The 26,250-nt window shown below is 36.2% G+C and overlaps 1 protein-coding gene and 1 long non-coding RNA gene across 2 annotated transcripts in view; one reads left to right on the top strand and one right to left on the bottom strand.

Moving 5' to 3' along the window:
• CYSLTR1 (cysteinyl leukotriene receptor 1) overlaps positions 1-25,468 on the top strand; it is a 37,716-nt gene extending 12,248 nt beyond the window's left edge. The window contains exons 2-3 of the mRNA XM_025881886.2: positions 20,059-20,139; positions 23,245-25,468. Coding sequence (XP_025737671.1) covers positions 23,272-24,294 — 1,023 coding nt within the window. The 5' untranslated portion in view covers positions 20,059-20,139; positions 23,245-23,271 and the 3' untranslated portion in view covers positions 24,295-25,468. The remainder of the gene's footprint in view (positions 1-20,058; positions 20,140-23,244) is intronic.
• The window catches only part of LOC141370613 (uncharacterized), a 204,168-nt gene that overhangs the window by 34,193 nt on the left and 143,725 nt on the right, over positions 1-26,250 (bottom strand). The gene's annotated exons all lie outside the window — the stretch shown is intronic.

The following is a 26,250-nucleotide window of genomic DNA, read 5'->3' as shown; positions in this document are numbered from 1 at the left end:
CTTCCTTCCTTCCTTCCTTCCTTCCTTCCTTCCTTCCTTCCTTCCTTCCTTTCTTTCTTTCTTTTTAGCCCTAATTTCAACAAAACAATACATTTCATGGCTCATATTTAAGAAGCTACACAAACTTAGGGGCAGGAGCTAAGATGGTTGAGGAGTAGGACCCTAGTCTTGCCTCATCCCTCAAACAAACTGGATAAATATCAGATCATTCTGAACACCCAAGAAATCAATCTGAGGACTGACAAAGCAAACTGCAAAACTAGGAGAGAAGAGGCCATGTTGTGGAAGGTGGGAGGTGTAGAGACGTGATTTGGGGAAGAAATGGATCACAGGTACTGTAGAGGGGAAAGCGCCCTGGTCACAGAGAGAGGGGAAAGAGAGAGAGAGAGAGAAAGAAGCATAAAGGGGATAACACAAGGAAAACACTTCCCCAAAGCCATTAGCTGGGAATACAAGAGGGGCTGAATTTCATGAGTTTTTACAACCAGTGAGGTTCAAAAACTGGAGTTTAAGAGGTCCATAGCATGGCTAGTGTGGAGCCCTGAGGGCAGATAGCCCATAGCAGATGACGTGATCTGAGAATCCCCTGGAACACATTGAGAGAGACAGTTCCCCCTTCTTGCAGTGCATCTGGGAGATGTGGCATTGCCTCTGCGAGGACAAGAGAGCCAGCAGGAGCCATTACCCTCCTCTACCTCTTAGCATACATGCTACTGAGGGCAGTTAACCTGGACACTGGCTCTTTGTTGTGCTTTATTCCAAAATCCAGGCCCCTGCGCTTTAGTGTTACTGCCCTTCTGGGACAAACGTGCATCACTCCCTGCATGGTGACTCCCTCCCCCAGAGGACCAGTATGGGTCCCCGTGATGTTAAGTCCCTAAAGCTTGGGGTTTTAAAACTCAGCCTGCCTGCCTGGGATAAGACACATGTGCAAGCAGACAGCCCAGACACAGACAGGGTGAAGGCATGAATCTGAGGGATGCCTGGACACATGAGGGAAGACTGTACACTCACCTGGGAGGGCTTCCTGGACATTGGCAGGCATGAACACCCCTCTCCAGAATGAAGGTGGGGCTCACCATTTCTCTCTTCTGCCCCTCAGCATAAACTAACTTCAGTAAACAGCACAGTACCAACAGTAGCGACCAAAACCACTTGCATCAAGCCCTAGTTCCCTGCACTTTGCAGGTACTACTTTTCTGGCAAGTGTGCCTGTGAACCAGAGCAGTGGGCCACTCCACCAGAAGACCACCACAAACTCCCCAAATGCAGCATGTCTGCTGACCATAGAGTTCTGCAAAGCTTCAGCTCTAGTGGAAATAAAATCAGGTATCCTTTAACAAGCAGAGCAGAGCACACCTACTTAAAACTCACCCCATTCTGGCCAAGGTCCAAACACTCACCACTCCAGGCAGGGAGAAACTCTTCAGAGGACTGACCTGAGTGAAAGAGCAGCTAAAACACAGCAACAGAGTGCACACAGACTACACCAGAGATATTTCCTGAAGTGCCAGGCCTGGGATAGTATATGACCTCTTCTTTTCAAAGCCATTACTCTCAGGAGGAGGAAACATAACAGGTTTTCCTAACACAAAGAGGAAGAGAGAGACCTAGACAAATTGCCAAGATGGAGGAATTCATCCCAAAAGAAAGAACACAAACAGGTCATGGCAAGGGATCAAATCAAAACAGATATAAGTAATATGCCTGATCCTGAATGTAAAGTGACAATTTAAGGATACTAGTTGGGCTTGAGAAAAGCATAGAAAACACCAGGGAGTCCCTTACCACAGAGATGAAAGATCTAAAATCTAGTCAGGCTGAAATAAAAAATCCTGTAACTGAGATGCAAAACTGGATGTAATGAACACAAGGACGGAAGAAGCAGAGGAATGAAAAAGTGATATAGAAGGTAAAATTATGGAAAATAATGAAGCTGAAAAGAAGAGGAAAAGAAAAATGTTGGATCATTAATGTAGACTTAGGTAACTCAGTGACTCCACCAAACACAATAACATTCATATCATAGGAGTCCAACAAGAAGAAGACAGGGAAAAGGGGGGCAGAAGTTTTATTTGAGGAAATTATAGTTGCAAACTTCCCTAATACAGACATCCAACTCCAGGAGGCACAGAGAACTCCCCTCAAAATCAACAAAAGCAGGCCAAACCAAGATATATTGCAGTTAAATTTGCAAAATATAGAGATAAGGGAAAAAGTCCTAACAACAGCAAGACAAAAGTAGTCCCTAACTTACAAGAGAAAACAAATAAGGTTAACAGCAGATCTCTCAACAGAAACTGGCTACACCAGAAGAGAAGGGCATGATATATTCAATGTGCTGAATGGGAAAAATATGCAGCCAAGAATATTCAGCAAAGCTGTCAAGCAGAATACAAGGAAGATAGTTTCCCAGACAAAAAAACAAACAACAACAACAAAAAACACTAAAGGAGTTCAAGACCACTAAAAGAAAGACCAAAAGCAAAGAAGACTCTAAAGGAAAAGAGAAAATCTCCAGAAACAACAACAAAGCAAGTAATAAAAGGGCACTAAATTCATATCTATCAGTAATCACTCTGAATGAAAATGGACTAAATGCTCGAATCAGAAGACAGAGTGTCAAAATGGATTTAAAAAAAAAAAAAAAAACAAGACCCATCTATATCCTGCCTACAAGAGACTCATTTTAGACCTAAAGACACTTGCAGATTGAAAGTAAGGGGATGGAAAAACATTTATCTTGCAAATGGACATCAAAAGAAAGCCAGAGTAGCAATACTTATCTGACAAAATACATTTTAACCAAAGACTATAACAAGAGATGAAGAGGGCAATATAACAAAATAAAGGGGCCTATTGTAAATTGTAAATTGTAAATATTTATGCCCTCAACTTGGGAGAGCCCAATATGTAAAACAACTAATACAAATATAAGGGAACTCATTGATAATAATATAATAAGAGTAGGGGACTTGAACACTCCACTTATAGCAATACAGATTATCTAGCAGAAAATCAACAAGGAAACAATGGCTTTGAGTGACACACTGGATCAGACGGACTTAAGAGTTATACTCAAAACATTTCATCCCAAAGTAGCAGAATACATTCTTTTTAAGTGCACACGGGACATTCTTCAGAAGAGACCCCATACTGGGTCACAAATCAAGCTTCAACAAGTAAAAAAGATTGAGATTATACAATGCATATTTTCCAACCACAGTGCTATGGAACTTGAAGTCAACCACAAGAAAAAATTTGGAAAGACCACAGATACATGGAGACTAAGGAACATCCTACTAAAGAATGAATGGATCAACTAGAATATTAAAGAACAAATAAAATACATGGAAAAAATGAAAATGAAACATGAGGGTACAAACCCTTGGGATGCAAGAAAAACAGTCCTAACAGGGAAATATATACCTATACAGACCTACCTCAAGAAGCAAGAAAAATCTCAAATACACAACCTAACCGTACACCTAGAAGAGCTGGAAAAGGAATAAAAATTATAAGAAGAATTAAAAAGAAGCCTAAAACCAGCAGAAGAAGGGGAATAACAAAGATTAGAGCAGAAATAAAGTATATAGAAACAAGAAACCCAGTAGAACACAACAATGAAACCAGGACCTGGTGGTTCTTCTTAAGGATTAATAAAATTGATAAACCCCTAGCCAGGCTTATCAAAAAGAAAAGAGAAAGGACACAAATAAATAAAAATCACAAGAGGAGCGATCACAACCAACACGAAGGAAATACAATTATAAGAGAATATTATGAAAAACTATATGCCAACAAAATGGGCAATGAGGAAGAAATGAATAAATTCCTAGAAACATATTAACTACCAAAACTGAAACACGAAGTAATAGAAAACTTGAACATACTGATAACCAACAAAGAAATTGAATCAGTAATCAAAAATCTTCCAAAAAACAGAAGTCCAGAGTCAGATGGTTTCCCAGGGCAATTCTACCAAGCATTTAAGGAAGGGTTAGTACCTATTCTTCTCAAACTGGTCCAAAAAACAGAAATAGAAGGAAAACTTCCAATTGCCTTCTATGAGGCCAGCATTACCTTGATTCTAAAACCAAAGACCCCACTAAAAAGGAGAATTACAGGCCAGTATTCCTGATGAACATGGATGCAAAAATTCTCAACAAAATACTAGCAAATTGAATCCAACAGTCATTAAAAGAATTATTCACCACAATCAAGTGGGATTTATTCCTGGGCTGCAAGCATGGTTCAATATTCGCAAATCAGTCAACGTGATACACCATATTAATAAAAGAAAGGATAAGAAACATATGATCCTCTCAATAGATGCAGAAAAAAAGAATTAGACAAAGTACAGCATTCATTCTTGATAAAATCCCTCAATAAAGTAAGGATAGAGGGAACATATGTCAACATCATAAAGACCACATATGAAAGACCCACAGCTAATATCATCCTTAATGGGGAAAAACTGAGAGCTTTTACTGTATGATAAGGAATAAGACAGGGATGTCCACTCTCACCTTTATTAGTTAACATAGTGCTGGAAGTCCTAGCCGGAGCAATCAGACAACAAAAAAGAAATAAAAGGCATCCAAATTGGCAAGGAAGAAGTCAAACTTTCACTATTTGCAGATGACATGATACTTTATGTAGAAAACCTGAAAGACTCCACCAAAAAAAAAAATTGTTAGAACTGATACACAAATTCAGCAAAGTCATAGGATACAAAATCAACATCCAGAAAACTGTTGCATTTCTACATAGCAATAATGAAGCAGCAGAAAGAGAAATCAAGGAATCAATCCCATTTACAATTGCAACAAAAACCATGAGATATCTAGGAATAAATCTAATCAAAGAGGTAAAAGACCTGTAGCTGAAAACTGTAGAACACTATGAAACAAGTTCCATTGTTTATCTTCAATTTCTTTCATAACACAAAGAAATGGAAAAACATTCCATGCTCATGGGTTGGAAGAACAAATATTGTTTAAATGTCTATATGATTCAAAGCAATCTACACATTTAATGCAATCTCTATCAAAGTACCACCATCATTTTTCACAGAGCTGGAACAATCCTAAAATTTGTATGGAACCACAAAAGACCCCGAATAGCCAAAGCAATCCTGAAAAAGAAAAGCAAAGCTGGAGGTATGACAATTCTGGACTTCACATTATATTACAAAGCTGCAGTCATCAAGACAGTATGGTACTGGCACAAAAACAGACACATAGATCAATCGAACAGAATAAAGAACCCAGAAATGGACCCTCAACTCTACAGTAAAGTCACCTTTGACAAAGCAGGAAAGAATATCCAGTGGAAAAAAAGACTGTCTCCTCAAAAAATGGTGTTGGGAAAAATGGACAGCAACATGCAAAAGAATGAAACTGGACCACTTTCCTATACTATACACACAAATAAATTCAAAATGGATGAAAGACCTAAATGTGAGATAGGACACTATCAAAATCCTAGAGGAGAACACAGGCAGTAACCTCTTTGACATCAGCTGTAGCAACTTTTTACTAGATATGTCTCCTGAAGCAAAGGAAACAGGCAAAAATGAACTATTCAGACTTCATCAAGATAAAAAGCTTCTGCACAGCAAGGGAAACCATCAACAAAACTAAAAGGCAATCTTTGGAATGGGAGGAGATATTTGCAAATAACATATCTGATAAAAGGTTAGTATCCAAAATCTATAAAGGTCTAGTCAAACACCAAGAAAACAAATAATCCAGTTAAGAAATAGGCAGAAGACATGAATAGACATTTTTCTGAAGAAGAAATAGAGGGCCATCAGACACATGAAAAGATGCTCAACATCACTCATCATCAGGGAAATACAAATCAAAACTATAATCAGATATCACCTAACCCCTGTCAGAATGGCTAAAAACAACAGATGTTAGGGAGGATACAGAGAAAGGTGAACCCTCCCACACTGTTGTTGGGAACACAAACTGGTTTAGCCAGTGTGAAGAATAGCATGGATGAATACTAAATATAGACAATTAATGACATTTGATATAACCTTTCTTATTTTTTTCAATTTTTATTTAAATTCCAGTTAGTTAATATACAGTGTAATATTAGTTTCAAGTGTACCATACAGTGATTCAACACCTCCACACATCTCCTGGTGACTTCACAAGTGCATTCCTTAATCTCCCTCACATATTTAACCCATCCCCCCCACCCAGCTCCCCTCTGGTAACCATTTGTTCTCTGTAGTTAAGAGTCTAAAAAAAAAAAGAGAGAGAGTCTGTTTCTTGGTTTGCCTCTCACTTTTTTCCCCTTTGCTCATTTGTTTTGTTTCTTAAATTCCACATATGAGTGAAATAATATGGTATTTGTCTTTCTTGACTGGCTTATTTCACATAGCATAATACTCTCTAGCTCCATCATGTACTTGCAAATGGCAAGATTTCATTTTTTATGACTGAATAATATTCCATTGAATATATAAACCACATCTTTCTTATCCATTCATTGATCAATAGACACTTGGGCTGTTTCCGTAAATTTTTTTGTTTACAGAATTTGGCTATTGTATATAATACTGCTATAAACATCAAGGGGCATGTTTCCCTTTGAATTAGTATTTTTGCATCCCTTGGGCAAATACCTTTTAGTGAGATTACTGGATCATAGAGTATTTCTATTTTTCACTTTTTGAGGAACCTCCTCACTGTTCTCGACAGTGGCTAAAACAGTTTGTATTTCCACTGACAGAGCAAGAGTGTTCCCCATTCTCCACATCTTCACCAATATTTGTTGTTTCTTGTGTTCTTGATTTTAGCCATTCTGACAGGTGTGAAGTGATATCTCATTTTTTTGTAATGGAATTTTGATTTGCATTTCCCTGTTGATAAGTGATGTTGAGCATTTTTTCATGTACCTGTTGGCCATGTGTATGTCTTCTTTGGAAAAATGTCTATTCATATCTTCTGCCCACTTGTTAATTGGATTATTCATTTTGGAGGTGTTGAGTTTTATTATCAGATATGTCATTTGCAAATATCTTCTCCCATTCCACACATTGCCTTTTAGTTTTGTTGATTATATCCTTTGCTGTACAGAAGATTTTTATTTTGATGTAGTCCCAATTGTTTATTTGTGATTTTGCTTCCCTTGCCTGAGGAAACATATCTAGAAAGAAGGTATTATGGCCAATGTGAAAGAAGTTACTGCTTCTGTTACCTTCTAAGATTTTTATGATTTCAGATCTCACAGTTGGGCCTTTCATCCATTTTGAATTTATGTATGTATGGTGTAGGAAAGTGGTCCAGTTGCATTCTTTTGCATGTTGCTGTCCATTTTTCCCAACACCATTTGTTGAAGAGACTGTCTTTTTCCCATTGGATATTTTTTGCTGCTTTCTCCAAGATTAATTGACCATATAATTGTGGGTTTATTTCTGGGTTTTCCATTCTGTTCTATTGACCTATTTGTCTATTTTTGTGCCAGTACCATACTGTTTTGATTGCTACAGCTTTGTAATATAACTTGAAATCTGGAATTGTCATGCCTCTGGCTTTGCTTTTCTTTTTCAAGGTTGCTTTGGCTACTTGGGATCTTTTGTGGTTCCATTCAAATTGTGGGAGTGTTTGTTCTAGTTCTATAAAAAATACTACTGGTATTTTTTAAAGATTTATTTATTTATTTTAGAAAGAGAGAGCATGAGCAGGGGGAGAGGGAGAGGGAGAGAATCTCAAGCAGACTCCCCACTGAGTGTGGACCCCAGTGCCAGGCTCAATCCCACAACCCTGAGATCGTGGCCAGAGCCTAAATCAAGACTCAGGTGCTTAAGTAACTGAGCCACCCAGGCACCCCAGAAATGCTGTTGGTATTTTGATAAGGATTACATTATATGTGTAGATTGCTTTGAGTAGTATAAACATTTTAACAGTATTTCTTTTCCAATCCATGAGCATGAAATGTCTTCCATTTCTTTGTGTCATCTTCAATTTCTTTCATCAGCGTTTTACAGTTTTCAGAGTACAGATCTTTTACCTCTTTGGTTAGGTTTATTCTTAGGTATCTTATAGTTTTGGGTCCAATCGTAAATGAAATTGATTCCTTAATTTCTCTTTTAGCTGTTTCATTATTACTGTATAGAAATGAAACAGATTTCTGTACATTGATTTTGTATCCTGTGACTTTACTGAATTCATTTATGAGCTCTAGCAGTTTTTTGTTGAGTCTTTCAAATTTTCCATATCGAGTATCATGTCATCTGCAAATAGTGAAAGTTTTACTTCTTCCTTGCCAATTGCAATGCCTTTTATTTCTTTTTGTTTCCTGATTGCTGTGGCTAGGACTTCCATTGCTATGTCAAATTAAAATGGTGAGAGGGGACATCTCTGTCTTGTTCCTAACCCTAGAGGGAAAGTTCTCAGTTGTTCCCCATTGAAGATGATATTAGCTGAGGGTTTTTCATATATGGTTTTTATTATACTGACATATGTTCTTAATGTGATGTATCATGTTGATAGATATGCAAATATTAAACCACCCTTACAACCCAGGAATAAATCCCACTTGATCATGATGAATGATTTTTTAATGTATTATTGGATTTAGTTTGCTGATATTTTATTGAGAATTTTTGTGTCTATGTTCATCATTGTAGTTCTATTCATTTAGTTCATTTAGTTCTCTTTTAAGTGGTGTCTTCATCTGGTTTTGGTATCAGGGTAATGCTGGCCTCATAGAATGAATTTGGAAGTTTTCTTTTATTCTCTATTTTTTCGAATAGTTTGAGAATAGGTATTCACTCTTCTTTACATGTTTGGTAGAATTCCCCTGTGAATCCATCTCCTAGAATTTGGTTTCTTGGGAGTTGATTACTGATTCAATTTCTTTGCTGATTTTCTAAGTTTTTCTATTTTTTCTGTGTCAATTTTGGTGGTTTTTATGATTCTAGGAATTTGTTCATTTCTTCCAGTTTATACCATTTTTTAGCATATGGTTTTCATAATATTCTGATTGTATTTCTGTGGTGTTGGTTGTTATTTCTCCCCCTATTCTGATTTTATTTATTTGAGTCCTTTCTCTTTTTTTCTTGATAAGTCTGGGTATACATTTATCAATTTTATTAATTGTTTCAAAGAACCAGCTCCTGGTTTCACTGATCTGTTCTATTGTTCCTTTAATTTCCATATCATTTATTTCTGCTCTAGTCTTTATTATTTCCTTCCTTCTGCTGTTTTAGGCTTTGTGTGTTGTTCTTTTTCTAGCTGCTTTAGGTGTAAGGTTAGGTTGTTTATTTGAGATTTTTCTTGCTTCTGTAGGTAGGCCTATATTGCTACAAACTTCCTGCTTAGAAATGCTTTTGCTTCATCCAAAAAGTTTTGGATCATTGTGCTTTCATTTTCATTTGTTTCCATGTACTTTTAATTTCTTCTTTGATTTCCTGGTTGATCCATTCATCATTTAGTAATATGTTGTTTAACCTACATGTATTTGTGATCTTTCCACACTTTTTCTTGTGGTTGACTTCTAGTTTGATAGCATTCTTGTCAGAAGAGATGTATGGTATGAGTTTGATATTTTTGAATTTTTTGAGGCTTGTGTTTTGACCTAATATGTGAAGTATTGTGGGGAATGTTCTGTGTGTACTTGAAAAGAATGTGTATTCTGCACTTTTAGGATGGAATGTTCTGAATATATCTATTAAGTCCATCAGGTCCAATGTGTCATTTAAAGCCATTGTTTTCTTGTTGATTTTCTGCTTAGATGACCTGTCCATTGATGTAAGTGGGGTGTTAAGGTCCAATACTATTATTATGTTATTATCAATGAGTTCCTTATGTTTGTTATTAATTGTTTTATATGTTTGGGTGCTCCCATACTGGGTGCATAAGTATTTACAATTGTTTTATCTTCTTGTTGGATTGTCCCCTTGATTATTATATAGTGCCCTTCATTGTGTCTTGTTACAGTATTTGTTTTGAAGTCTATTTTGTCCGATATAAATATTGCTACTCCTGCTTTCTTTTGACATCCATTTGCATGATAATTTCTCCATTCTCTCACTTTCAATCTGCAAGTGTCTTTAGGTCTAAAATGAGTCTTTTGTTGGCAGCATATACTTGGGTCTTGTTTTTTATCCATTCTGACACCCTCTCTCTTTTGATTGGCATGTTTAGTCTATTTACATTGAAGTAATTACTGATAGGTATTTTTTGCCATTTTATTACTTTTTTGTGCTTGTTTCTAGAGATTTTCTCTGATCATTTCTTGTCTGTCTTTCATGTTTCCTGATTTTCTTTGGTGATATATTTGGATTTCTTTCTCTTTATTCTTTGCATATTTATTAGCAGTTTTTGATATATGGTTACCATTATATGTGTATATAACCTCTTTTGTACACAGCAGTCCATATTAAGTTGATGGTCATTCAAGTTTGAACCCATTCCTTTTTCCTCTCCTCATCACATTTTTGGTGTGTGTTATTATATTTTATATCCTTTTTGTGTGTGAGTTCCTTGACTGATTTTTACAGAAATGTTCATTTTTACTGCTTTTGTGTTTCCTGCCTTTATATTGTCACTTTTGGTCTCTCCTTTCCACCAAAGAGCCCCCTTTAATATTTCTTGTTGGGCTGGTTTAGTGGTTACAAACTTCTTTAGGTTTTGTTTGTCTGGGAAACTATTTCTCCTTCTATTCTGAATGATAGCCTTGGTGGATAGAAAATTTTTGGCTGCAGATTTTTCCCATTCATCACTTTGAATGTATTATGCCACCTCCTTCTGGATTGCCAAGTTTCTGTTGATAGATCTCCAGCTAGCCTTATGGGTCTTTCCTTATAAGTTAAGGAATTCTTTTGTCTTGCTGCTTTTAAGATTTTTTCTTTGTCACTTTTCAAATTTAATTACAATATGTCTTGGTATTAATTTACTTTGTTGATTCTGATGGGAGTTCTCTGTGTCTCCTGGATCTGGATGTCTCTTTCTTTCCCCAGATTAGGAAAGTTTTTCAGTTGTTATTTCTTCAAATAAATTTTCTGCCCCCCTTTCTCTTTCTTCTTCTGGGACTCCTATAACACAAATGTTATTACATTTGACAGAGTCACTGAGTGACTCTTATTTTCATTTTGCATAATTCTTCTTTCTCCTTTTTGCTCAGTTTCATTGCTTTTCATTACTTTGTCTAGGTCATTAATTTGTTTCTCTGCCTCTTCTAGCCTGCTGTTCATTCCATGAAGCTTGTTTCTAATCTCATTTGTTGCACTCTTCATCTCTCTGATTCTTTTTTAACTCTTTTATCTCTATGGTAAAGGTCTCCCTGATGTCTTCTATTCTTTTCTCAAGCCCAATGACTCTCCTTATGATCATTTTTTTTAAGTTCCCTATCAGACATGTTAGTTATATTTGTCTCACTTAGATCTCTGGCAGTGGCCTTATCTTGTTCTTTCTTTTGGGACAAATTCTTCACATTTTGTCTCAGTCTCTGCTTTCTTCTCTATGTTAGAAAAACCAGTTATATCTCCTGCTTCTAAAAATAACGGCCTTATGAAGAATAGATCAGGTAATCCCCAGGGCCTGGTGCTTCAGGATGTGCCTTCAGTGTGTGTTTCATGTTCTCTGCTGTTCTGTTCTGCCTTCTCCATGCTTCAAGCCTGTTATCTGCAGAGGTTTTCCTTGACTGCTGTGGGCAGGGTTTGGTCCCTGGCCTTCGTGGAAAATTTTAGCTAGGTGTGCTCTGGTCTGCTTGTGAAATGAGACTTGTCACCACCTCTACTGGAACTGAAGCCTTGAAAAACTCTCTGGTCTGGAAAATGGTGTGGGCAGGAATTTGTGCCGGTCTTCTGGTGGAGGGGTCTGCTGCACTGGGACTGAAGAAAGCATGACCAAGAAGGGCAGTTCCACCAGAGTGTAGGGGAGTAAGGCTTGGTGTAAGCAATTTAGGCAGCCACTGTCAGTACTGAACTCCATGAATGCTGCCTCTCAGTGATGTGCTCTGAGAAAAGCAAATAATCTCCCCACTGTATGCCCCAAGTGATCTTTGCACTCTATTTTTTTAAAGCTTTTATTTATTAATTTGAGTGGGGGATGGAGAGCACACAAGCAGGGGGAGAGGCAGAGGGAAAGGGAGAATCAGGCTCCCCGCTGAGCTGGGATCCCTATGTGGGGCTCGATCCCAGGACCTGGAGGCCATGACCTGAGCTGAAGACAGATGCTCAACCATTTGAACCACCCAGGCACCCAGGTGCTCTTTGCGCTCTTTAGATTGCTGTTTCCACCCTGTCTGCCCACCTCCACCCCCAAGTTGTTTGCCTGTCTTCTCTGCAGGAGCAGTGCAGTGCCTCAGGGCTCTATCCCAGCCAAGCCTGGTAACCTTTTAAATTCTAGGCTTTAAGCCCTACTGGTTGTAAGGACTCATGAAATTCAGCCCCTCTTGTTTTCCACACCAATGACTTTAGGAAAACGTTTTCCTTGTGCATTTCCTTGTGTGCTCATCTGTCTCTTGCCCTTATCTAAGGACCATGGCTCCTTCTCCTCCACAACACCTGCAATCTGTTTCTTCCCTAAACCATGTCTCAGCACTTCCTGCTTTCTTCAATACGGTGTTTCCTCTCCCCTTTTTTGTGTTTTTTTTTTTTCTGTCCTTCAGGTCAATTTCTGGAGTATTTAGGATGATTTGAGAGCTATCTAGTTGTGTTTGTGGGACAAGGCAAGTCTAGGGCCCTCCTACTCTGCTGCCATCTTCCTTCTCCTCTTTCAGTATTTACTAAAACTGATCTTGTATATTTACCAATCTTTCTCTCTCTCTCTCTCTCTCTCTATATATATATATATATACATATATATAATTTACCAATATTTATAGATATAGAAGTTAAACTTAGAGATTCAGTTTCTAGCCCTATCCTTCAAAAATTTCTGTTTAACCTCAGTAAGCCTAGCTGAATATTTAATAGTTTGAGATAATTCAGACATGATGCAGCAGACATTTCATTTTATTCTATTCATGACAAACAATAAGCCATTAATCAAATAATTAAAACCAGAAGAGTTTTGCTCAATTAAATTAAATTTAGTTAACTTTTCATCTACCATTTACTTACATAGTCATAGGCCACTTCTAATGCACTTTATTCACTAAGAGTAGATACCTGGGGATGTACTTGCCAAAGTCTCAAAAATGTATATATTCCTGAGAAGAATGTAACTGCATTACTGTTCTGTAATATTTTTGGAAATACGGTATAGTCCGTTCCTCCACACTAAAGGCTACCCATTATTGAGCAAATGGATGATCTATTTCCCCATTGAGTACTTCTTTAATGGCATTTTGTGCCTTTTTAAAAGAGCTTCTTTCCATACTGAAAAATCTTGCTTTTTTTCTGGAAACTTTCAGTTGCATTCCTAGCTTTTCCTATAAGTTAGCCAGGAGACTTCACCTGGACTCGAGGCAAGATTTCTGATCATCTTTTCTGTTAGAGCATTTAAATGCAGAGTACAACTGTTTCACTCCCACCTTGCCAGGAAAAAAAATGTCTGAGATGAGATGAACACCCACTTGAAGAACTTTAACCAATCATCCTTGCATTTCTATGTATAAATCCACACTTCTAGGGCTGCCACTCTTTTGCAGATTTTTCTAGCTTGCCTTTGGACCACACTTTCTTCCCTAGAAAATCCCTCTTAGACATTTCTTCTTTGGTAGGTGGAATTTAAAGATGGCTCCAGGATTCTTTCTCCCTTGTGAACAAGTCCTATATAATCAACTCCCCTTGAGTGTGGATGGGACTATGAATATGAGAGAATTTAATTCATGTGTTAGTGTACCAATCAGTTGGTTTTCAGTTAACCAAACAAGAAGTTATCCTGGGTGGCACTGCTTAATCAGGTGAGACTTTTAAAAGAAGACCAGCCCCACCTCTACCCCCACAAAAGACCTAAAGTTCATAGAAAGAATTAAGAAAGATTTGAAGAGAGAAATCACTCTCCTGATATCCTGGAAGCAAGCAAATCAAATAACCATGTTGTGAGAGAAGGGGCTTATATGTCATGGGCCTGAGGGTAACCTCTAGGAGTTGAGAGTGGTTCCTGGTCAACAGTTAGCAAGAAAACAGGGCCTCAATCATACAATAACAAGGAATGAATTCTGCCAACAACCAGTGATCTTGGAAAAGGATCCCTAGCCTCCAGTGAGGTCAGAGTTCTGGCTGACAACTTGATTACAGCTGTGTGAGACCCTAAGTAGAGGACCCAGATAACTCATACCTGAACTCCTGAACCATGGTAACTAAGATAAAATAAGTCAGTGTTGTTTTAAGTTTATGATAATTTGTTATACAACAACAGAAAACTAATACATCTTCTTTCATCCTTTTTCTCTTTTTATTGATGATGATTATCTAAATGAGACCAAAAAGTCTGATTATAAGTTTTAACCTTTGTATTTTTGTTCTAAATTCAATATTTTATTGTAAATATATTCTGTAATGTCACCACTGGCCTCCTAATAACCAAATCCAATCACCATTTTATGAACTTCATTCTCTTTCGTCTTTTGGAAACATTTAAAATCAATGACCACATTCTTCCTTAAGATTGTTCTTAAATCTAAATATTTTCTATTTGGACATTTTTTTCAAATTCCAAACTTTTATTTTTAGATTTTATTTATTTATTTGACAGAGAGAGCATGAGCAGGGGGAGTGGCAGGCAGAGGGAGAGGGAGAAGCAGACTCCCCGCTGAGCAAGGAGCCCGATGCGGGGCTTGATCCCAGGACTCTGGGATCATGACTTGAGCTGAAGGCAGATGCTTAACCTACTGAGCCACCCAGGTACCCCTCAAATTCTAAACTTTAAAATAAAGTGAGTTTATAAGCTCACTGTGGGGTTTTGGGTATTTTAAACAACTGTAGTCCTCTTGCTTATCCATGATATAAACTGAAGAAATTTACTGCTACCCCTCAACACCATAACCCATATCTACCTTTCTCAAAAACATACATTTTTTTAAAACCAACTTATCTTAAAATCAACCATGTTCCTTTTCCTCTAATTTTGAATTATTTCACTGTCTCCCTGTATTTTGGAAAACAAAGTAGGCTCAGTGTAAATTTCCACATTATCTTCTTGTTCCTTATAGAATGTATATCTCTCTCTTAATGCAAACTATTCTGGTTCCTTGGGCACTTAATAACCCAAATAAATGAATCTTTTTCCCAAGTAAAAAGATTTGTAATTTGCTTTATTCCAACAAAATGCAATCAGTAGTGTAAAGTCCCCAAATTTAGATTAATACAGCTATTCTTGTTTGTGTGTTTTCAAAAATTTTCTCACAGTGTTTTGGGAGCCAAATTTCAGAATTAAGGTCATCTCCTAAGATCATTTTAAAGTCCAAACACCATACTACAAACAAATTCCCACCTGTCATTCTCTTGATCAAAGTTGGGCCTGACATCTCCCCTAATTAGGGTTATTAGAGACATCAAGTATACTTGACTACCTCCCAAGATATTACTTATAAGGAAAAAAATGTTTATGATTTGTTTAGATTGGATAGATAACAAGGTCAAAATAGATGTTTTAATCCTCAAAAGATGGTTCAAGTAGGGTGGGGCTAGAGGTGGGCCTGGGGGAAAGAATTTGGATGAAAACCATGGATACTTGTAAATGATGACAAGATAACAATAAAAACAACTTAAACTTTGGTACTATAAGGCATAATCTCAGGGAGAAAAAAAATCACTGATCTGAAGAGCAAGGATATTGGCTTAATTTGGTGGGTGTCTATACTACACTTAAGGAATATGCTTGTCAAAACAGTCAGAATCTTAAACCAGCATGTCAGGGTAACCTTGTCCCTAACTCAAGTTTTGCCAAGAGTCACTATTCCAATAATTAAGCTGTCACTTTCATTCTATAGCATATCTTAGTTTGAGAAAACTGTACATCCAAAAAGATGCCACAGATTATTTCAGGGCTCTCCTTCTGAGAGCCCTAGGCTCTCCTTAGTGTTTACTAGTGGATTTTTTCTTTCACCAACTAGTAATATTCCTTTAGCTTCTGTCATTGTTACCTTTCTCTGTAAGACAGAAGGTTGGATAGGAGACTAAGGTTATATTGTGGAGGAGGTTGCCTGAAATATAAGGTTGGGATTTTATTATAGCCATTGTAGGATCTTGAACAACCAAAAGACAAGTGCAACTGAAGGTTAAAGAATGACCAGTGTGAAAAATAATTTAAAAATTAAAAAAAAATGAATGACCAGTGTGGCAGCAGTGTGTAAGATGATTTTGAGACAAAAGAGCCTGAAATTAATGGGGTACGAGAAACATCTCCAGGAATTACAAACAGTTCAGCATGGCTAAAATACAAGGTGCATGTAAAAAGTAGGTAATAATGTCATCTATGTATGGGGTGATGAGAGCCAGAAGTGAAGAAGTAGTAGCAGTAATGAAAAGGAATGAAGAGAAAAAAGAGTAAAACAGTATCAGAGAGGGACGCCTGGGTGGCTCAGTCAGTTAAGCATCTGCCTTCAGCTCAGGTCATGTTCCCAGGGTCCTGGGATCAAGCCCCACATTGGGCTCCCTGCTCAGCGGGGAGCCTGCTTCTCCCTCTCCCTCTGCCTGCCATTCCCTCTGCTTGTACACTCTCTCTTTCTCTCTCTCTCTCTCTCTGACAAATAAATAAATAAAATCTCAAAAAAAAACTTAGTATCAGATGAAGTCATTTTAACAGAAATTAAGGCTTGTTAGATTCTCTGTAGGATAGATTTCATGTATTAGCCAAGATATGGATGGATGTATTGTTGGTCCTGGAACCCTAACACCATATGATCAAGCATGATGGGCATCTCATACAAAAGATGACAAAAAGGAAAAGACAAAGATGACTTCAGAAGTTTCTCTGTTAGAAGATCTAAAGAATGGTGATAATACTGCCAGAACAAGAGATGTTGTAACTTGTTATTGTATAACAAAAGGGGTAAGGCCAGTGAAAAAGATGCCCTAGAAAGTGGGACGACTTTATGTCATAAGATTAGAACTTAATTTAGAAACCACTGTCAAAGCTAGAACTTCTGTGTTGCCTTTAGGGGGTCTGACCAAATTTGTATCCTGAGAAGAGCTAATATAATCAAAGAGGAATTGAATATTTCTCTCAGATGTTCACCTAAAACGCAGGGAACACCTACTAGTCTTAAATCAAGCTTGCAAACATTATTTGCATTATTAAAAACATTATTAAAAAATCAAGCTTTTGTCCATATTCCTCTTCACTAAACCCATAGATCTCTCACCCTATGTGCTCTTTTTTGTTTCTAAGATTAAACTAAACCAAGGAACATGATACCCTACCCTTCATAGATTTACAGAATGGCAAACTGAAGGGAAATTCAGAGATATATAATATAAACCTATTGAATTGTAGATAAATGAAGAGATCACAAGGATGGAGTAATTTACTCAAGATCGCACAATTAATCATCCACTATAGTCTGAAGTATGATCCAGGTCTTGTGCCTATCAGTCCTACAAACTTTCCACCATGTTCATTGTCTTTCTCCATGCAAGAATTCCCTCTGATTTTGATAAGACATTACTGAAAGTATATAGAAAATTGATTATTTCAAATCAACCAATATTTAAATAACACTGAACTGTGTACAGCATGAAATACAGAAATAATAAGACTTGGTTATTGCTCTTTCAGTTTAGTGGAATTGGGGTGGGAATAATGAAGACATTTACATTGGATACCCAGAGAGATGACTATGACACAAAACAATAAATGAAAATTATCAAGAAAAGTACAAACAAAAGACTGAAGGACTTTGATGGAGAAACGTACTAAACTGGATTGAGAGTAACAGGAATGGCTATTTGTTTGACTAGAAATAAAAGAAGAAGCACTATTACTATCTTCATTTAATAGAAGACACCAGCCTGGGTAGGTAGATCACCAGCTCTACCCAGACCACAAAATGTATAAGTCATTCTTGTTCATAGGTAGTTCTAATGCAGCAACATTAGGGACCTTGTATTCTCAGATTATCTCTGGATCTCTTATTTCCCTCATTCACTGGAGCTTGACCAGGTTATAGGTTCAATGGAGGCTAAAGGCTGAAGGAAAGAATACACACACACACACACACACACACACACACACACACACACACTCATGGACTTAAGGTGACCCAAATAAAAGATCTAAGTAACTCCTGAATTAAATAATTAAAATCAAAAATCATATATCCACACTTTTACTTTTTTGCCTGATATCTACCCACCCAATCACCCAGATAAGAATGGTAGAATCCAATTTTGGCAGAAGCTGCTGTCAGAGACAAGAGACCGCTAGGAAATTGGGAGGAAAAAAAAAGGCAAAAAGTGAAAGTATTGAGTGCTTGCTATAGGCAAAGCTCAGAATTTCTAAATAAATAAATAATAGAAGATACCTCAGAATCTCAAACTTGAGGAAACACTGTTGCTCAGACAACATGACATGTAATCACTTGTGCATGTACAGTGAACTAAACTATAATTGTACAGCTACCATGGATATGGATAACTAGTACATTAACCTAGTAATATTACACTTCTCATAGATGGGTCTTAGAAATTCACAAACTTTCTTTCTCTTTCCACACTAGGAAAAAATATAAGCTTTGTTTAAACATAAAATTGTGACAGAGCAATGTTAATTTTCTCCATAGATGAGTGAAATCATTTAATTTTAAGCTCAGAGATTTTTCTTTCATTCAATATTCAGTCCATATACTTTTATTAATTACGAAGCCCTAGGATAAGCTAAAAAAAAAAAAAAAAGCTTACTGACTGAGTAAAAAAAATATAAAAGCCAACTCAGTTTGACTAGTTCCCCACCTGCAGCCCATACTTCACCCAGACTGCTAGTAGTAAGTTACATATATCAATTCTTTACTGGGAGAAGGAGGGAAATTCAGAAAGGGAAAAGAAATTGGAGAAGATCTAAAAAATGATTGTCTGAAAACAGAGTGGACTCAAATAGCAATATTATAGCTGCAGGTTCATATTCCTACTTTTAAAACTTGTCTACATTTTATATTTTTTAATTTCCCTTATTTTCCTCTTGATTTCCTTTTTTTTCAGCAGAGTTCCCTTAGAAAGGTCTAGTGTGTTTATACTTGCTAAGAATAAACGGGAAGGTATTTATTTTTGGGTGCTTAGGCCACAGATAAATGAAAAGTGGCCAGCCTGTGTGGTCCCTGCAGACAGGGATGAAAATTGCCATAAGGGAATACAAACTTGGGGGGGGAGGGGAAGTGTTCAGGTTGCTACCATTTCACAAAAGCCTTTCTCTGTTCATTTCCTGGAGATTTGTTGTACTTTGTTTTATATAAATCTATATAGTTTTACATAAACTGTATCAGATTTTTCTGATATAGTTTAATTGAAGGGAAGAAGCATATACTCATGAAAAGTTAACAATACAAACTACAGAACAGTTGATTTCTGAAGGTATACAATATATGTCAAATTAGTGATATAAACAATAACTGACATTATGAGATTTTAGGAAGAAGGGTCCGAGGTCTTCTAACCCATTGTTCCTTCAAGGAAAACCATCCCTAAGCCATTCCAGACAGATATATTTGATATTTTTAATGTGCTAACTCTTCTTCCTAGCATACTAAATCCTTGGATATGACCTTCCAAATTATTTCCCCTTTGAACTTAATAACAAACAGTTTAGAAGAGAAAATAGGAAAAATATCATGGTTTTATAGAAAGAGGAGTATTTTTATAACATTGGGTTCATACTTAGATACAGAAGCTTCCTGCACACAGCAACAAAAATCTGTAATCAGCTCCAGTCCATATTATAAGTTCCACCCCCATCCCCCGGGGATGTAAAAATGAATGTGGGAGAAAGAAGGAGGCCTGGAATCCAATAACTAGCCCTAAATCTGTCAGTAAAGCTGTGATGTCCCATGACACACCCTGGATCTGTACTTAAGGTCACTAAGTTCCCATGACCCTTCTGGACTGCTTCTAAGGTCATTGACTTCCTTTTCGATCTTGTGATGTCATCTTAGGCTTCATCGGAAATTACATCATAAGAAGCACTGACCACTAACTAGGAACATTCGTGAAAGGCACTGCAGTGTCAGAAAGAGGTATGGTTCCATTTTCTAAATCAATCTTGTTTCTTCAACTGGCAAATTATCTAAACAAAGTAACTTCCTTTGTCATCTGCATAAAAAAATTCATTTTATGTATTTATTGTTTGTTTATATTAACCAATTTAGCCCATTTGCTTTGTTCTAAGATAGTTCTTACCATACTGTATTGTAACCTTTCCATATTTCTGAGTTATCACTCCTCTCCCCCACCAAACTATGAGGGGCTTGAAGGCAGGGATATCTCTGAATCCATATAGTATGGGTCTCATTATTTGGGGATCACAGTAAATTCTATAAAAATAAATTAAATGCTGTTAAAGACAAGGAAAGCCATAATTTGTGAAATGAGTGGCTTAGACTAAATGATCTCTATCCCTCTAGGATTCATTAATTGTTTAAAAGTTTTACAATTTTCTTTTTATGACCTAATATAAGTGATTGACCTGACTTAGTTATAAATAAACAATTGAACCTAAATACCAACATTACTAGGAAAGCTTATTTTGGTCTGTAGGACTGGAAAGTTTATTGATGGGACTAATGACCATCTGTTTTCCATTAATTTATTTATCAGTTTTATTAGGCACCTTTCATTCAAAGATCTGGGAATGTCAAATTTATAATATTTAACAGAAAAACAAATAAATGATTATTCTGTGTCAAGATATGAATGTTTTTTAATCTTACAGTTAGCATTATGATTTAGTTCCTTCCTTAATACCTTAGGAAGTAACTTTACTTTAGGCTCTGAGGCTGGAAAGATTTTAAATGATACTGGAATACAAAGATAACTCTAAGTGGTTTTGAATGATAAATACTTTTAAAAATGACAAACTTGTTCATCATTCATTTATTCATTCACTCAATTAGCATTTATTGAGCACTTATGGTCAAAGTACATATGTCTTAGCCCTGTGTGACATGCCTTCTTATATATCAACCAGATGGTCTGTCAGGGAAGATAACATATGCATACAAATCATTGATCTGAAAGAGAATTTAGAGTTCCCTAGAAAGGAAAATGATAGAAATTACTTTGGAAAGAGGATGAAGAAAGTCTTAAAGTCTTTACACCCAAAAAGGGTGTAATTTGAGTGAAAGGGTGGGTAGTTTTTGCATATACCTAGATGGAGGAAAGAGTATTTCAGAAAAAGAAATAGCATGAAAAAAGACTGGTGAGAAAACATGTAGCACATGTCTCTAGCATAGTAAAATAGTTGTTTCATTGAACTATAGGGTGTGCAAACGAGAAAAGTGAGAGAGAAGCTAAGAAAATTTAGTTGCAACTAGACTATAGAGAGCCTTAAATATCAGACGAAGAAGTTTGGATTTTATTCTGAAAGCCCTCAGGGACCATTGAAGGTTTTAGAACAGAATTATGATATAATTGGAAGAAGCTCCAATATATGGAAAATTTTTCTAGAGCTTTTAGGAGGATGTAGTGAGGATTGATGGTGGTAGGAAAGACAGATGGTAATTATTTATCTAATACCTTTCAAGTGTAGTTCTTAAAATAAAGCTTATAGCAAAAATCTCAACAGCACCATCTAGTGACTCATCATAAACTGCCCAATTTGTGGAAAACCTAGTAACAAGGCTAACAGAAAACTTGATTAAGTTTAGGCAGTTTCCCTCTTTTCCACAATTGCACCTGAGTTCAGGGAACCAATGGTGAAAGAGGCAAGTAACCTCTTAGTTTTCTTAGTTGCCGGAAAGCAAACTAAGAAATAATGCAGAAGTTGGGAATAGTCAACTCATTTTTCTCTTTGATCTTAGATATCCACCCTCAGAATGATTCACCCTCAATTCTTTGTCATATACCAACAGTTCTTGGTGCAAAATTATGACATTTTTTAATTAAAGGGAAAAATGAAGCAACTAGCCAAGTTGTTAGCAGTAGTAAACCTGGAAGTTATATCCCACCTACAACCACTACTATAACTGTTTGTTTCTGTATCTATAATTCAGAGACAAGATCAGTCCCTTCCATTGCTTGGAGTTCTTGCATGTTCAAGCAATCTTTCCACCTTACAAACCCCAACTCTCTTTTACTAGGGAGAAAGAGCTGTGTAAAAGGCCAAGAAATCAGACTTCAATCAAATATTATCCACAAAAAAAAGATTATCCACCATATTCCGTATTGATGAGTTACTCCCACTTTCTTAAAGAATAAAAGAATCTGGAGGAACACTAGAAATTGTCTCATCCCTAGATCTGTCTGATCAGAGCTTGTTTACTGCCTTAATTGGCTGTCTTGATGTAGCTTAACTAAGCTAGACCAAGTAACAACCTTTTGGTATAAAAGAAATGACCATGTATGGTTGAACAGTGTGGTTTTGAGAGTGAGTTTAGGAAGAGAACAAGAATAAACAGCTACAACAATATCCTTACCCAGAAAATATATTTTAACTAGTTATGCTGCATCTTTCCTCAGAGCCTTAACTAATGGTGCAGATTTTTAAAAATGTGTTTTACCTCTTTGGAACTTTTTTCTCTCATTAAAACAATTAGATAAGTATCAACCAGCAGATGTTACCTAGAAGCCCTCTTCTTGAACGAACCAAGCATTTTCACCTAGACTTTATTCTCCAAGAGAATTCAATGCTCTTCCAATAGATAGATGATGATAGATAGATAGATGTAGATAGATAGGTAGATGATAGATAGATGGATATTTATATTTATGAAAAATGACTATCCTTAAAGCTTTTATCTAATAGAAAAACTCAATTAAAAAGAAGATTTACAGAATAGTACTAGAGTAATATGACTTAAAGAAAAGCAGAGCTATTTTAGCTAGGTTTTGAGGATTAAGAGGAAGTCCATTAGGCAAACTTTGGTGGAAATAAGGGAAAAAGAGTTTTCTTGATGGCTATAGGACACAAACTCTTCTCCTGGAGGCAAGGTGCAGCTGAATCTTTCTTTATTGCCCCACTACCTGTACTTCCTGCCATGATCAAAAAGTATATATAATGACAATATAAAGTGAAATCTTAGTAATTCCTGTAATTTATTGTCTGATAAAAATTGACAAGAATTTATATATATATATATATATATATATATATATATATATATGTATGTATATATATATTGTAGGCACCAAGCAGACATTCCTAGAGAAACATGGATGGCGTCGGGAATCTGACAGTATCTTCTGCCAATAATAACACGTGCAATGACACTATTGATGACTTCCGCAATCAAGTGTATTCCACCTTGTACTCTATGATCTCCATTGTGGGCTTTTTTGGCAATAGCTTTGTGCTCTATGTCCTCATAAAAACATATCATGAGAAGTCAGCTTTCCAAGTATACATGATTAATTTAGCAGTAGCAGATCTACTGTGCGTGTGTACACTGCCTCTCCGTGTAGTCTATTATGTTCACAAAGGCATTTGGCTTTTTGGTGACATTTTGTGCCGCCTCAGCACCTATGCCTTGTATGTCAACCTCTATTGTAGTATCTTCTTTATGACAGCCATGAGCTTTTTCCGGTGTATTGCAATTGTTTTTCCAGTCCAGAACATTAATTTGGTTACACAGAAGAAAGCCAGGTTTGTGTGTGTTAGCATTTGGATTTTTGTGATTTTGACCAGTTCTCCATTTTTAATGTCCACATCTTACAAAGATGAGAAAAACAATACCAAGTGCTTTGAGCCTCCACAGGACAATCAGGCTAAAAATCATGTCTTGGTCTTGCATTATGTGTCATTGTTTATCGGATTTATCATTCCTTTTGTTATTATAATTGTCTGTTACACAATGATCATTTTAACCTTACTTAAAAATTCAATGAAGAAAAATCTATCAAGCCGTAAAAAAGCTATAGGAATGATCATAGTTGTGACAGCTGCTTTTTTGATCAGCTTCATGCCATATCATATTCAACGCACCATCCACCTTCATTTTTTACACAATGAAACTAAACCCTGTGATTCTGTTCTTAGAATGCAGAAGTCAGTGGTCATAACCTTGTCTCTGGCCGCATCAAATTGTTGCTTTGACCCTCTCCTATATTTCTTTTCAGGGGGGAACTTTAGGAGAAGACTGTCTACATTTAGAAAGCATTCCTTGTCCAGTGTGACTTATGTACCCAAGAAAAAGGCCTCTTTGCCAGAAAAAGGAGAAGAAACATGTAAAGAATAAGTTAAACCCATTTCCAATGAAAATCAATGAAGAGTTTCCCAAACAAGTATTACCTCAAATTATCTACTAATAAAAATGAGTATTTCCATTAATAATTTACAAATACTTAACTGAATGTATGCCTATAAATAGAACTCATTTATGAATCCACACCGTTACATGTCCTAAAAATATTTTAAGTGTTAAAAATTCAGTCCACAACTATTAACTAAATTATAAGTGGTTTTTTCATCTTTCACTGAAAGATTTTTGTCTTGGCATTGTAAAAAAATGGATCTGAGACCAAATAAAAGCTTCAGAAAGGATAAGAACTAGCCCTTTAAGATACAATTATCCTAACATATTCCTTTGCATGCATGCCATCAGATGAGAACTGGAATGACCCAGGAGCTACATAAAATGTCCTGTCACCCTCTTCCTTTGAAGTATTGACTGACTAGGCAAAGTAGGGCCATTTCTTCCAAAACAGAATATGCAAGTGCTAGAACACCTTAGTATCCAGCCAAATGGCCCTAAAGACTCCATGCAATGTGCAATTGGGAAACTGAGGAATAGGAACTTAGTCAAAAGCCAGTTTGTGTCCAATTTTCTTCTGTTCCTGACCCAGGCCCTCAAAAGAGAATGGTGGAGTTTTTGTTGCTTATTGAAGTTCTTACAGGAAATTCTCTCCCTACATGACATACAATTCTTCCTTAAGAACCAGACAACTGATACTCCCATATATGAATAGAAGTAATTTAAAATTTATCTAAAGCAGAGGGAAAGGGTTCTACTTTTCTACATGTTTATTATTGGGATCAAAACTAGCTACAGTGGGTTTCTGAATAAAATTTGAATGTTGCTATTACAAGTTGTTTTAATAAGTACTTATATTTATATAACTATGTCAGAGATTTTGTTCCATGATATGCATTTATGAATGGAAGTTAATTACAAGTTTTGTTATTATTTTATACTTTTTCTTCTCTATTGGCATGTTGACAGGAATATCAAGGAGATGTTTACAGTGGGTTTTATATTACAGTGGAAACTTTGTTCTTAAAACACAACTTGATTATGGCTGAAATATAATATTCATGTGCAAACTTTTGCTGAAGTGTGGTCTGTTCCTTTATTCTGTGTTTCAAAAAGCACATTACCTCAGAGGAAATAAATGATAATGGTGAAGAAAAAACTATGAAAGGATTCTATCTGAATCTGCCATGTGTATGTTATTTCTATTTCACTTCTAATGTTGCAACCCCTTAGGAAAACACTCAAAACAAAAAGAAAGAGGACCTCTAAGGCATAGTGTAACTAACTAGTGCCCATTTATTTTTAACATACCTGAGATTTGGCAGTATCTACACTTTTATCCTATACCATTTTTTCCTTGTTTGAGGTGAAAATCAACCATAATATCTATCAAAACATTCAGTCCTCATTTCTCATGTTCTAAGCTTTCTGCTACTCAGTAAGTATAGTGTGATAGAAGAGCACTAAATTGAAAGGTCTCACTTACTAGTGGTGTAACTTTAAGCAAGTGACATAAATTCTGATCCTCAGCTTCCTCATTTGTAAAATGGTAATAATAATAATACTTGTCTTGCCTTTATTTACCGGACATTTTTGAAACTCAAATGTGATCATAACATACACACATATATTAACATATATGTTAAAGTTTTACCTTTAAATAATTTTAAAGTATTTATAGATGGTTTTGTTACTTAAATATACTGATTCATATTTACAACATGGATTCTAAATTTTGAAAGATTTAGAAGAAAATATGGGCATAGTTAAATTCTAATGCACATAAAAGAGCCTTTTGTCTTACTTGTTCACACTTCTAGGTGTTTTCTTATGTTCTCACTTCTGCTAGCAGTCCCACTTTCTCCCACACAGAAGCATACTGACAAGTTAACCACAAATTTGTTATTCTTTACATCATTTATGTTTATATCTTATATGAAA

Source organism: Callorhinus ursinus, unplaced genomic scaffold (genome assembly GCF_003265705.2).
Source record: "Callorhinus ursinus isolate GAN/ISIS: 27379988/994484 unplaced genomic scaffold, GSC_fseal_2.0 scaffold40, whole genome shotgun sequence".
Taxonomy (NCBI): Eukaryota; Metazoa; Chordata; class Mammalia; order Carnivora; family Otariidae; genus Callorhinus; species Callorhinus ursinus.
Note: the sequence above shows the minus strand (reverse complement) of the source record. Positions and strands in the feature narration are given on the sequence as shown.